The sequence below is a fragment of the Hermetia illucens genome, chromosome 3 (assembly GCF_905115235.1).
Source record: "Hermetia illucens chromosome 3, iHerIll2.2.curated.20191125, whole genome shotgun sequence".
Lineage (NCBI taxonomy): Eukaryota > Metazoa > Arthropoda > Insecta > Diptera > Stratiomyidae > Hermetia > Hermetia illucens.
In genome coordinates, this window is record NC_051851.1 from 102,274,844 (window position 1) to 102,289,692 (window position 14,849).

Genomic DNA, 14,849 nt, shown 5'->3' on the forward strand with positions numbered 1-14,849 from the left:
ACCATAGAGAGCGACATAAATTTTAAATTTGGGACGTTCGCTGATACGTCGATCACAAAGAACACCAGTTGTGGAACGCCACTTCATCCAGGTTGCGTTAATGCGTGAAGCAATTTCATAACGCAGTTCTCCATTGGCTGATAGCGTTGACCCGAGGTATTTAAATCGCTCAGTTCTGAGCAGATCACTGCCACTGACAGTGATTGTGCCTGTTTCATGGGGATCGGTCGTCAAAAATTCAGTTTTGTTTAAATTCAATCTGAGACCGTGTTGCATGAGGCGTTCATTCCATTTTTAAACAAATTGCTCGAGATCATTTTTGCTGTCAGATGCTAGGAAAAAATTATCTGCATAAAGCATTGTGTAGGGCGCTGGACGTTGGATATCCCTTGTGACAGTGTCCATAACAAGAACAGAGAGGAGTGGTGAGAGGGCGCTTCCTTGATGAACACCAACAGAGACACGAAGCGGTTTTGATACACCCGCCATACTTCGAACTTTACTTTTCGGATCGTGGTAGAGCAATTTAATCCAGCGCACGAGTTCTTCAGGCACGAAGTGTTGTCGTAAAGCATACCAGATGAGTTCGTGTGGTACACGGTCAAATGCTTTCTCCAGATCCAGAAAGGCAATGTAAAGAGGGCGATGCTTCTCACGGTGTTTCTCCATGAGTAACCGCGCAGCGTATATTGCGTCAGTAGTTTCGCAGTTCTTGACAAATCCGGCTTGATTCACGGTTATTTCAACGATTTCGCGAATACGGTTGTCAAGAATGCGTTCAAAAATCTTCATGGTATGGGAAAGTAACCGGATCGGACGGTAATTTGAACATTCTGCTGGACTACCTTTCTTTTTCCATATTGGAACAGTGGTACTTCCTTGCCAGTCAGATGGTGTTCTTCCTTCCTGAATAACCCGGTTAAAGCCGATAAAATTCATTAGCACCAGTCGAGTGAATTCTGAGAATAACTCTCCGCAATTTGGAAAAAATGTGAATTCGAGAAAAACGCGTTTAAAGTTTTTCCACTACTTATTTACGTAATATTTACAAGCAGATAAGTTTTAACATTTTCAATTGATCAATTTGCTATCCCTGGATCATACAAAAGTACTCCTGAGTCGATATACTCCTGATCCTCTTATTGCTGCGCTACTTTTTTGGACGTACCCGCTTCTTTCGTAGTAGCTTTGTGGGCCATTGCGCACCTGCATCTTTTTGTACGGCGTATTCGAAGGATGTAAAGCCAAATGGGCAGGCTTTTCATCCTTCGAATAATCCATACAAAAAGATGCAGATGCAGAATACAGAATACATCTAGAACTTTTAACAGCGTTATCCATTTTTGATTGAACACGGCCAGTAAATGTTTGTTTAGGAATGATTGCCCAAAGCGTTTTGTTACAGCATCGCTGTTGTTTTGACTGTTCTTTCCCAAACAACAAGGTATGTCATTAGAAGCGAAAACGGACCTTGTCTTCATCACATTGCCATATAGCGGCCGCAAATCATCTAGAACTACTAACTAACACATTATGTCTTTTCCAAAAATCATCAATACAATTTTTGTTTTTATAGATGATAACGCAAAACCACATACCGCTGCTTTCGTAGGAGGTGAATCTACCGGTATTGCCATGGCCAGCTCGTCGCCCACACCTTAATCCAATCGAGCATTCACGAGTTGGAGAAAAGGGAATACGGGGTAGAAACACCACTCCCTCGAACGTATAGGAGTTGGAGGGAATTTCTTTTACAACAAATCGTAGTTTCCTCCATTTTCATACCCTAACTGGTTTACCTCGTGAGGCAATAACCAATGGACCAAAACTCAGAACTGCTGTCATGTCAGGAAAACAAAACGCTGCTTATATTAAACTACGGGATCCCGGCGAAAAATCGAAGTCAGATTAAGTAACATAGCTATTCTCACCGATAACCAAGCAGCGATCAAGGCACTTAGATCCAACCAGGTGAACTCTAAATTGGTGTGGGAATGCCTTGGAAGACTGAATACACTCGGCTCGTCCAACAAGGTCTGGATACTTTGGGTTCCAGGCCATGCTGGGTTGGAAGGCACCGAGGCAGCGAACGAACTAGCCAAGAAGACGCCTTTACACGGGCCAGAACGGTTTTATGGCTGTGACTCTAAGCAATGAAGAGGAACAGTTGAGGGAACCATACTGGGCGGGCCTACCAGGGACACTTCAAAAAAAGAACCTCCGAATCATAGCGAGAATTCTCACTGGTTATTGTCGGCTGAACTATCACCTAGAGAAGGTAAGGATATCTACGGACACTGCCTGCAGGTTTTATGAGTATGACGAAACCTCTATACATGTCCTGGGACAATGTCCGGCACTTACGCAAAGTAGGTCGAGGCATCTGGGAGAACACTTAATCCAGATGCAGATCGGAAGTAGAGAACATACTAATGTTCCTGACGCTTATAGGCCTGCTTGAGATACTATGATCAATAGGTACACTATAACCAGTAAAAGGGACACAATAGTTCTTTAAGGACCTTAACAGAATAATAATAATAAATTAACTTTTACCAGATTGTGTACTGATGGCACAACCAGGCGCCATGTCACGAAACGAGAAAAATTCGTTAAATGTAATGCTCTCGTCTAAGGCCTGCCGAAAGAGGGGTGAGGGTATTGCCCCCTTTTCGGTGTTTAGTCGGGCGGACCGGGGAAATATAATAATAGGAGACGCGCGTAGTTTTCACCCCAGAACCCTTGAATTCTTACGCCGGGCCCGTTTTTCCACATAATTGGGCCCGGATTTTCTCTCTGGGTCACGCCTAATTTCCAACTTGTAACAAACGAATCATTGAGCATACCTTCAATTACTTAGCAGCTCTCACGACACTTACCACGAATACATTATAGAACAACCTTATCCTGAAGACTGCAGAAAACATTCTTGCAGTAGAGTTTAAGCCACCAGATCTCGATCGTCGGTGAATGAAAAAAGGACGCACCATTACGAAAACATCCATTGCCGAATATCTACAACGATCAGCAGTGAAAAAAGGCAGAGGAGGAACAAAAGGAAATCATAAATGAAAGCACAATTTCAGAAAATGAAGTATATTTTTGATATCACTTCCCTCTCTTCTCGCATAGTTTCTTCACAAAAAGCGCTAAGCGAATTCTATGCAGAAATGCATGCACTTAACAGTAACATATTCTTGGAACTATTAAACAAGGTACAAGTTTCTTGAGGCTTACAGACTAGGGGGTGGATGATATGTTAGACAACTTACCACTACCACTCGTCCACTAACGACTACGAGCTGGGCGAGTCAGCCGGTGTTGCTATGTTATTATCCGACATCGAGAGTGGCCTACACAATCCGATCTTGGTTAATCCCAGAGGCATTCCTTTCAATATACTGACAGCTTCGTCCAACGTAAGCCCTTGCAAGTTGTGCTCAGCCACGGAAATTAGCCGATCTCCAGGGAATATCGCATTCGTCGCCTCCGCCGAACCAGCAGGTATGAGTCCTCGAATCACAATCACTGTTCCCTCCGGATCCAACGGGTCCTGATAATCGAGTATCGAGAAACCGAAGCCACGTTCGGTTTTTTCAATTTCTATATATATCACTTCCGAGCTCCAGAGCGCCAATCCCGACACTTGTTCCACCGACTTTGACCGCTGCTGGTCCGTTAATGTCGCTGTGCTGGACGTGTATAAAGAGCTCTCCGATTGCGCTTTGGTCAGAAGTCCTTTGAGGCACTCGTGGCCACCAGGAAGCAAACTACGCGATTCAAAGGCTTCCGGATCTTGAGAGGTGTTTATCACGGATGGCGGTTTGGGCCCGCGTGCACATACCAATTTCACTTGTGCTGGAAGTTCCTTGAGGATTTTAACAACCTCAGTGTGGGTCAGTCCTTGGAGCTTATGTTCATTGACCTGGAGGAGCTCGTCGCCGGGTTTCAATTTCCCATCCTTCCCCACAGGCCCATCTTCCAGGATAGATCGGATGAAGTGATGCGGTCGCTTCTCCACGCCGCATTCAACATCCACAGTGCCTTCCAAGCTGATCCCCAGCCCGGAGAGCTTGTTTATGTCAGTCATGATGATCTCGCTCTCCGGATACTCAGAACGCCACAGAGCGTTCGTGGAATTGACGCTGGGCGTCGGAGTTGGAGTATTTGGTTTCGAGCTATCGGGGCTCGCCAGGTTTTCGCTATCACAGTTAATTGACGCGCCGTCTTCACTCGCTTCTGCAGCGTCTGGATCTGAGTCATGCACTCCATTTCCGATTGGTACTCCGTTATCGTTGCTCCCATTGGGAGTACTATCTTCATCGTTTATATGATTGTTCTCGCAGTTGTCCAGGACCATAGACATATTCGAATCAAACGTGGCATGCGAGGCCAATTCGCACTCTATCTGGCATTCCGCTCCGTCTTCGGTATCAGCGGAATCTGCATCGGATTTCGGGGGCGCCCAAGACAGGGTCGCGATCGACGGAGAAGGCGGCAATGATGGCTGTGACTGGGTTTCACTTTTGATTTCAGTCAGTGCTACCTGCAAATGTTCGTATTTCCGCCCTCTCAAAAACCGCTCTAAAGTAAGGTTCACGATAATCCCCGTGTTTCGCAAGATTTCCACCGCTTGATGGTTCGTTACGCCCGCCAATGACTTCCCATCCACCGCCACTATCCGGTCGTTCACTTGCACTTTCTTGCTCATCTCGGCCGCACTGCCCTCGATGATGCTTTTTACAAATATGCCTGATAAGTCCTCCTCCTCGCAAACATATCCCGCGACGGTGATACCTAGCCCGTAAACATTCTTTCGAAGCTCCACTTCGTACGTTTCAGTCTCAGGAAGTTCAATGAAATTGGTGACAATCGATGGAACGAGCGGGGAACCTGGCGAAAGAACTTGGGAGACGTTTGCAATTTCCACCGATGACGGAATCGGGGGTAGACCCATCAGTTCTAGATGCGCCGAGCAAAGCGGTTGGATTTCGTTCTCCTGGGCGTTGAGAAAACCCGCGCCGGTTGCAAACGAAGGGTTCTGGTACAACTGCCTGCTCAGTTCATCCGGGTCCGAGAGCAGCTTTGTCGGGATAATGGGTGCGTGGCTAGCCAACGCCTGGTACTCGGGGACGGAAGGCTCCACAGGCCTGGCAACAACCAGCCTAACTTGAGACCCTGTCTGCCGCAGGACCGTAGCCACCTGTTCAGAACTGAAGCCGCGCAGGTTCACATCGCCAATTTGCAAAACGTGGTCGCCGCTTTGTAGGCGGCCGTCGCGCTCGGCCACCCCGCCCGGGATCAGCGCCTTGATCACGACACCCGTACTGCGCCCGCCGACCAGCATAAACCCAAGTCCATTCCCGTCGTTTATTAAATCGATCACCTCGACTTGGGACCATTCCGTAGTTAGAACCATTTCGAAGAGGCCGCGACGAGACCACGCATCGCACTTACATCAACACAGGATCCCGCAAGGACGACCGAGGCACTCTACAAGGAGGCGCCCACCGAGAAACAAATGGCCATTGTCCAGCCCTCGGCGAGCCACCGAACTACAATTGGAACGACGGGTCCCACGCCTTTTCTCGCCAGCGAGTCTTGTTTATTCAAAACACGGCGCTAAATCAATAACGACTGTCCTTTGCACGATACGGCAACTGTTCTATTCCGAATCTGTTCACTTTGGGCACTTATCGAAGCCTCTCAAAAACTAAACCCGCGGAAGATGCAAAACGGCAGAGCAAGCCGAGCAGAACCCGTTGAAATGTTTGCGAAATCTCGCGCGCGCTCCTCAGCCCGAGCAGCATCCACATCCGACGAGGATTCTTTGGCGTTTGACAGCTCCGCTGAAGTTCTGACAGCCGTCGTCCCCACAGAATTTATTTTGACTACGAAAATGATATTTGGTTGTGTGAGGCGGTTGTCAACGCGACGTTCGCGCCGTGCACATTTTGAGCAATGGGCGTCCTTCAGGTGTGAATATCCGCTAGAATACGGTTCGCATCTAAAAATTTGGTGACTGCCGGTAAATGGGGAATTCCCCGTTTCGCACAACTCAGTGCAATCACTGCTGTGTGGAAATGTTAATTAAACGGAAACGATTTAAGGGCAAATGAAACTTAATTCCACTACCAAATATTCCAGAGGGAGGATCCTTTTGTACCACAACCTGCTTCAAACAGATAGCACACTTGAACATTTTGAGTTACGAGTTGAGTACATTCACTACAGTGTATTTTATGGTTTTGTGTGAAACAAAACTTCATTAGAATCGAGTCGGTGTCTGTCTGTCCGTCTGTCTGTCACACCCGGTTTATTCGGAAATGGCTGAAATCTGTTGTTCCCTTTACATACAGTTAGTGCCGCTATTTTGTGTTAAGTTTAAGGAGGGGCTCCCCATACATGTGAATAAAAGGTGCAACATTTTTTTTTCATAAAATGTGGTCATGTGGGGTAACAAATGAAAGGGCCCAATCAGTACTTTTCGAAACTGGTTCCATATTTGATATTGGGTGAGACATAGGAGAGTGAGGTCTCAAAACATGACCACCAAAAAGTGTAAGTGTGTGTTTGTAGGTATATAGTGTATGTGTGCTATTGTAGTTTGCGAGTAGTGGCTAATTGAGATAGATATATTTGTACATTAAAACAGCCGTATTTAATATACGTACTATATATGCATATGTATGCTTTTGTGCACGAAGTAAATCAGAAATATGGCGACGGTCAATTTATTTACGTGCATGTGTATGTACGATATTCGGAAATAGGCAGCTTGTTTGTTTAGGGGGAGCGTAATATCTATGGCTGTAATATGTACGTACGTCTTGTTGTTTGCAAAAATATGAAGGAATATATTAGATTTGTAGCTTTATATGGATAGAAAAATTTGCGTTGAAGTTTCTTACATAAGATGAACACAAAACCTATATACCCGAAGCGCGGGCTTCCGGTATTCCGACTTGTTTTAGATGAAAACAGTTAGGCTTTCCTGAAAGTTGAAATTCTGGAGAATTAGATAGCAGCTAATCCATTCCCCTTCAATTAGTTCAGATTTCTATATCAGGTCATTTCGGATTCAGCGTTCAGAAAACCAATATAACAATATGGACATTCGGGAAAGAACATAGGCAGCTTTAGGAACAAAGAGTTTTGATATTTTGATATTGGGATGGGATGGGTAAATGGATATGATTGTAGAATTACGGCGAGGGAAAGTTTGGCAAAAGTTATGCGAACTGTTAAGGGAAATAGAAACGTCATCATGAATTTGATTACGGATCAGAAGAATTACGGGAAAAAATCCCCAGTGCAACCACAAACGATATTGCCACGCGAGAAGCATAAAATTTCGAAGAGACGATTTGCCATTGAAATGAAGGATACACATTGTGAAATGTTATTAAGTAAGTGGTTCCCGAAATATGTTCAGTGAGAAAAATTGTAATCCGAGCATTATCGTTCAAAATAGATAAGTGTTCAGAGAGGGAGTAAAAAGTGTTGCATGTATTTTTTTTCTACAAGAACGTAAGTGCGTCCTTTGGATACAATGCACAGACTTCAAAGAAAAAGGATAAAATAAAAGACTTGTTGAGGGCGAAAAAAAAAGAAACTCAATTTTCGTAAGCAAAATTGAAATCCGGCCAGAGCTAAAAAATTGTAATAATGACATTAACAATTCAAAAAATGACTAGTTAGTAATCCGTATGGAGACTTTTAGCTAATATACATCATTCGCTGGCCAGTGGCATGGATTCGGGCAAACGCCGGATATATTCGGCTCCATTATTGGAGAAGAAGCCTATCGTCGAAATAATCGCACCTTCTCAATAATGTGAAGAGGCTTTGAGTAGCTTCGGACAATTGAACACTACCCCATGCGTATTTTCCACGCTTTATGTTTTGGATCAATGTCTTGGCATAACTTGAATGTTTGACAAATACATACCCAACCGGCTAACGACTCTTCACAAGAAACAGCGTTTGATGTCCGTTACGTTATGGGGCGCTATCGGTTTTAACGATCGATCATACACCTTGGCCAACACCCGTACAAAATGTTGATAACTTGAAAAGTACAAATTACTTTTCCAAATGCTTTGAACACTAACTAGGACAACCTCATCAGATGTAAAATTCCATAACATAAAACTTTTTATGATGATAAGTTTAACATCTCGGACGTAAAGCTCAAAACACGAAAAACAAAGTCGCAGGTTGAAATATCAAAATTAGGATGGTAAACACGTCGGTAAACCGGAAGCTTGACACTTCAGGTATAATAAATTTTGTGTTTCCCTATGTGAGGAGCATAACGTAGTTCTCCATTGGAAATCGCTCAGTTCTGGGGAGGTTACTGCCATTGCCAGAACTGAGCGATTTAAATATCTCGAGTCAATGCTATCTGCCATTGGAGAATTGTTTCACGCATTAATGCAACCTGGATGAAGTCGCATTCCCCACCTGATGTTCTTTGTGATCCTTTTTTTGCCTTTCTTTGAAAAATTATTTTGGAGGACTGAATAAAGATAGAAATGTGATTTTTTCACCATATGTTCATTGATATCTCTAGTATATGTGATAAATTTCTCAGCTTGATATCGTAGCTAGTTTTCGGAATACGTGTCAATTTATGCAGCCATCTAAAAAAAAAGGTGTTTTTCTGCTGCCACGCTGGAAGGCGCTTTTTTCATCTGAGGAAAAAAAACTAAACGGCATTTTAATGTGGACAATATTCCACGGTCCGCAAACTAGGATAATTAGAAAACATTAAAAGGTAAAATTTTGGTGGGCTTTTAAACTTAATTTTTTGGATTTTGGTGTTTTTTACAACTTTTTTTATGAATAAAAAAAACGACCCATCCGATTGCAATTATCTTAGTTTGCGGACCGTAGAAATATGTACTAAAGAAGCCGTGAAAATTTCAAAGATTTTGGTTGGATAGATTTTGAGCTATGGTGGCAGCCTATTTTCAAGATGCAGTTTCGAGAAAAATTTGAAAATTTAAATGTGATTATTAACAGTAAAATTTTAACTCACCATTAATCTGCTATACCTGGTCCATAGAGAACACCCTCCGTTTCTTCAAAAAAGGTCGATTGTTGCTCTCTGGTTTCAATTCTGGCTCTTTTAGCGAGGTCAATCGATCGTCGTTCGGACCGCCAAATTCGTGCTTCATTACGGCGGTCGGCATAAACCTGACATATGTCACCAACTTGACATCCCATTGTCACTAGGATTTTGAGAATGCCATTGAATCCTTCATTGAAAATAATTACAGCCAGAAAAGTGGCTATTTCTGCAACCTTGGCCCCAGAATGAAGGTGTTTAGGAGCGAAAGTCCAGATCAATGCATTTAACGACTAATTGTTATTCTAGGTCTCTGCTCCTAAACATCGGTTCAAGAGATCATCTCGTGACAAATCTTCGCAGATTGGTTTGATGACTGTTTGAACTTCTTCAGTCAAAGATGCCTTCTCGTGGTGGAAACTATCCAGTTCTCCTTTAGCTTCCGCTTTGCGCCATTTGCACCAACTGTCCTCGCCTGCTGGACAATTTTGATGCTGAGGATTTTCGTCTGTAGAATATTTATGGAAGAAAGTTGCCCAAATTTCTTGCTTCATTCCTTCTATCGAATTTGCGTGTCGACGAATAGCTAGCCCAAAAAATGTAGCGAGGTCGTTAATAACCTTATCAGTAAGTTTTCCAGCCTCTTTTCCACCAATGCCTTTGTGATCCTTCTTTGCATTTCTAAGCCGCGTTCCCATTCTTTTCTCGAAAACCTTATTAAAATCTGTTTACTGTCTGTCTGTCCGTCTGTCTGTCTGTCTGTCCGTCACACGCATTTTTCTCAAAGACGGTTATAGCGATTGACACCAAATTTGGTAGAAAGGTGGGAACTGTGAACGCTCACGCATACAGTGAATTACATCCTTTTACGTCGAATTTAAGGGGGGGGGGGGGGGGTCCCCATACATGCAAAAGGGGGGTGTAAAATTTTTTTTCATCAAATATAGTCATATGGGGTATCAAATTAAAGGTCTCGATTAGTACCGATCTTAGTTTTGACATTCGTTGGAAGGGTGGGGAGCGCGGGGGGTTGAAAGTGATCACTTCTTTAAGGGGGGCATTCTCAGAAACTATCAAACCAAAAAGTCTGAAAAAAATCAGGAGGCTGCCACTATTTGGACCCTGGGCTCCGAAATACCTTCCATGCCGATATCTGTTTAAATAAAGTTAATAATAGTATATTACTACAATTTTTTGTAATTGGTTAGAAACCCCCCTCAAGTTCATCCTAGTACCATGAAATTTTGCAGTGATATAGGCTATAATATAGAGCATGATCTTAGCAAGTTTGGTGGAAATCGCACTATTACTAACAAAGTTATAATACCTCAAATTTGTTGCTTCTTTGAAAATTGAAGACTATGAATGTCAATATCACCCGAAAGTGGATACTCTCACATAATATGTGGATATATTACGTGCTACGTACTAAGAAATACACAAAACCTTTCGTACCTGAAGCGTCCAGCTTCCTATTTCCCGACTTGTTTACTACTACGTATATTTTATTATTTGCAGAAATTTGCAGAAATACCGGAGAAAACTCCAGCAAAATCCAATACACAATATACAAAACTTGTCGGAATTGGAACATCCATGTCCATGCTTGCTAAAAGTTTCTTTGCTGATGTTGATGCGAAGTCCTTTTTCTTCTCTGATAAGTATCGATTCCCATGAAATACTCGTTTTTTAGTGCGAGCATGACGTTGAACGTTAAAACGATCTCCTTTCGTACGATCTATTTAAAAAAAATCACTGAAAACACAAACAGCACAATACTTACAACAAAATATAACTGAGTATAGCTTGAAAGCCTTTCAGTGCTCACTCTAGACTGGATTATCCTGTTTATTCCAAACAGCAAATAAGTTCAGACAATTGATTGATTTTCCATTTTTTTAGATTTATACCTGTGTTCGAATTTATAAGGCTCAGGTAAAAAACTAACAGGTAAAAAAAGATTGGATGCTCTTTCTCATCGAGTACTCTATCTGCGGCTGCAAACTCCTTACCTGTTTAACACTGTTATTTCTGAACGACTCGGAATTTCGGAAAATCGCTTTGCCTACATATTCTCCACTATATATAGATACAATTCATGCAAAAAAAAAATCTATTTCTTCAACCCGACACACGGGATGACCCCCTTAAACTTGGCATGTGTATGCACGAGACTGTCCTCTATGCCGGTGCAAAATTTAGTACATCTAGGATGAACTTAAGGGGAGTTTTTAGTCAATTTCTAAAAGTTAATAATATACTATTAGTAAATTTATTTGAGCAGATACCGGAATGGGACATTGTCGAAGATCAGATTTCACATAAGTGTTTTACACAAAACCTTAAAAAGGACTGCAGATAAATAGATTCTTCATAAATCCGACTTTAATATTTCACGCGAATGTCAATTATTCCGGGTAATTATGACGCCAGCATCTGATTTGCATGGCTTTGGAAGCAGTAAATTCACGCGAAATTGCTAAGTTTGAACTGCTATAACTTTGGCGTTAAATTTAGCACGTATATACGAAATATTGTCCTCTATACTGGTACGTATTCGGAAGTCCTAGGATGAATTTAAGAGGGTTTTTTCAGTAAATTTCTAAAAAGTAGTAATATACTATTAGTAAGTTTATTTGAGCAAATATCCGAATGGGACATATTTTGAGGTCTAGATTTCATCTAGGTGCACCACCCTGATTTTTTTCGGATTTTTAGGTTGGGTAGTTTCCGAAAATGAGTCCTGTTTCACTTTAAGTGCTTACATTTTGAGTTCTTACTCATGCACTTTGCAATTCATGCCAAAACTAATGTCAGTTTCGGAAAGTGCAAATCGATACCTTTCATTTGATACCCTACACGACTATATCCGGTGAAAAAAAATTTTGAATCCCCCCTTTGCATGTACGGGGAGCCCCCCTTTAAACTCACCCGAAATTTATGTCACTCGCTGTATGAACGCTCCTATATACGTTCTACTTGTCTGCAGCCCTTTTTAAGGGTTTGTGTAAAACACTTATGTGAAATCTAATCTTCGAGAGATGTCCCATTCCGGTATCTGCTCAAATAAATTTACTAATACTATATTATCAACTTTTAGAAATTGATTCCTTCGTTCTTTTTAGCTCTCGTTTCATTTGCGTTTCATTGGTCTTTGTGGGTTATTCCACTTCTGTTCATCATCCCCACTGATAAAATGGAGGCAAGTTCCTCAAGAATTTCCATGGCAGTACGGGTGCTGCCATTTTGGCGAAGGAATCTGACAGCGTGGTTCCGCCAACTCGATGGTCACTTTGGCGGTGTCATATTTTAATGGACGCCCTATGCTTCAACCACAGGCTAGAAGGGAAGACAATTGACTGTCACTACCGAGCTTAATGTCGCTAAGCCCCTTAAGCATGACGTTGAGCATCACATCAACACTAGTGGCCTTCCTACCTTTTCTAAGTTGCGTCCTTTACCACCGCACAAGCTCGCAGCTGCACAGAAAGAGTTCGAAGTACTCCTTATGCAGTAAGCTTAGACAAGGCGTATCATCAAATTTTTTGAACCTCTCGAAGACTTTCCAAAAGCGGCAATATGCACAACTTTTGGACCCTTTGAGTTCACTAGGATGACTTTTGCACTGTGCAATGGGGGTCAAACCTCCCAGAGATTCATTCATTCTGTGCTGCGAAACCTCCATTTCTGTTTCATTTATTCGGGTAGTATTCTGCTCGCATCTTCCTCTAAGTCCGAGTATTTAGAACACCTTTAGTGAATTTTTCAACGTCTCCAAAAAGCCAGCCTCGTTCTTAATTGGCCACTTGATTACCCCTCAGGCATGCAGCCGGAACCAGTCAAAGTGCATGTGATTCCGAGCTTCTCGATTTCAAAAACTATTAAGGATCTGTGAAAGTTTTTGGGCATGTTAATCTATCCATCCATCCATGCTTAATACCTACTTGTTTGTGCTAAAGACACGCTAATTGTGTGGTCCCTAGAGGCTGCCCAAGCGTTGGTGGATGCTACACTTCTGGCGTTCCCTTAGCAAGTTGCACTCCTGTCCGTATTGGTCGATGCCTCAGACATTGCGTAGGTGCTACTTTAACTAAATTTGGCGATTGTTAGCTTTTTCCAAGGGACTGAAACCCGCTCAACGGAACTACAACACTTACCATTAGCCGTCTATTTCCCAATTAAATACTATCGCTATTCCCTTGGAGGCAGACCATTCAATCGAGTCCTCTTTGCTTTGAAAAAAAAACCGGGAAAGCGTTCCCTCGCCAATTCCGGCACTAACTTTATCAGTCAGTTCATTTTCGACATTCAACGTTTCATCCCCCGTAACAATTCGCATCGTATCATTCGCAAAATCGACAATTGAATATATCCAACATGAAATCAACGGATATTTTCTCGGGCGAGGTTAAAGCGAAAAGTTATTATGAACTTCCCCACAGGAACAACAGTTAAATATATTACCGCCGGTAATGCCACTTTACAGGAGCAAGTACCACCCAACACCTAGATTCAATTATATACTACAGAACAATATAAAAGGTTTCCCGTTGACGACGGTAGAAATTTTAATGGCTGATAACACAACTCGTTTTAGGAAATTTGTTCCCTGAAATGGACACTCTATCTTTTATCGTTGCAGAATTATAGCGGCTTTCGTGAATACTGTCATAAAGCTTGACCTGCCCAAGAAAAAACGCCATTTTCCACTTTCTCAATCATTTAATCCCAAATTTGATGCCATTCTCGAAAAGTACATAACATTTCTTATAACGTCAATTGCAAAAGTCTCCATCACTTCGAACTTTAAAGAAATTTCAAAGTCGACTTTCCATCTAAATTTCAATATGCAATATTTACACGGTACGGTACTTTAAACTTACGAACTTGCAAAGTTGATAAAAGTTGTCTAATTATGTTAGCTTTTAAATGACATGTAAAAATGATGGACTTAACTCTATGAAATTTACGAATATTGCGCATGGGAGCAAACGTGGTATTGATGAAAGAAAGATTTGGAAACTTCGTAAACAAAGCAATGATGGCTACTTTACTGATACCTCTATTTGATTGTCTTCTGAGTTGATTTTCGATATTCCCATGACGTTCAAACCTACTAATCGAAATGTATTTTGGTCTCTAACTATCCGGACTAGGCTCATTTTTAGTCCTTTTTATAACAGGGGAGAAATACCTCTTCGTAACATTTCCTCAAACTTATTCTGAATTTGATGCGGACTAAAAATGCAATTGCGCCCTTGCTTTTACGCTAAACGATTAAAATCCTGATTGCTTGAGCTCTAAAACTGAGGAAATAATGGCGCACACGTTCTTACTGAACATACTGCACATCACTTTGCCACATTTCTAAATTGCACATTCATCTCAAAAGGGCCATTATTATAAATGTAGTATAAATGTACATACATATGTATACACTGCAATATGTCCATATACATTTGTATTTATACATACAATACACCGACATACTGTGCACATGATCCTATATTAAAATCAATAGAAAGTGAATTCTCTTTACTATGTAACTGACGGAACTGTTGAACACAATTTAAACGAAGTGGTCAAGCCGGTGTACGTAATGAGCATGTCTGCCCATAAAGAAGGAATGAGCAAGTGAATTGAGTGTTTTGCAGGGAGATCCTGTATCCAATAAGTCATTCAGAACCTCTTGGAAGGCAAGTGGCGTTGAAATGAATACCGCATACATTTAGCTCTGCACACCTGTCTGAGGTTTCCAAGGCGCGCCCGCAAACTA

The 14,849-nt window shown here is 42.0% G+C and overlaps 1 protein-coding gene across 1 annotated transcript in view; it reads right to left on the reverse strand.

The window, feature by feature from the left end:
* Positions 1 to 5,916, reverse strand: part of LOC119651407 (patj homolog) — a 158,188-nt gene extending 152,272 nt beyond the window's left edge. The window contains exon 1 of the mRNA XM_038054997.1: positions 3,273 to 5,916. Within this exon, the coding sequence (XP_037910925.1) occupies positions 3,296 to 5,419 (2,124 nt within the window). The 5' untranslated portion in view covers positions 5,420 to 5,916 and the 3' untranslated portion in view covers positions 3,273 to 3,295. The remainder of the gene's footprint in view (positions 1 to 3,272) is intronic.
* Positions 5,917 to 14,849: the final 8,933 nt, after the last annotated feature.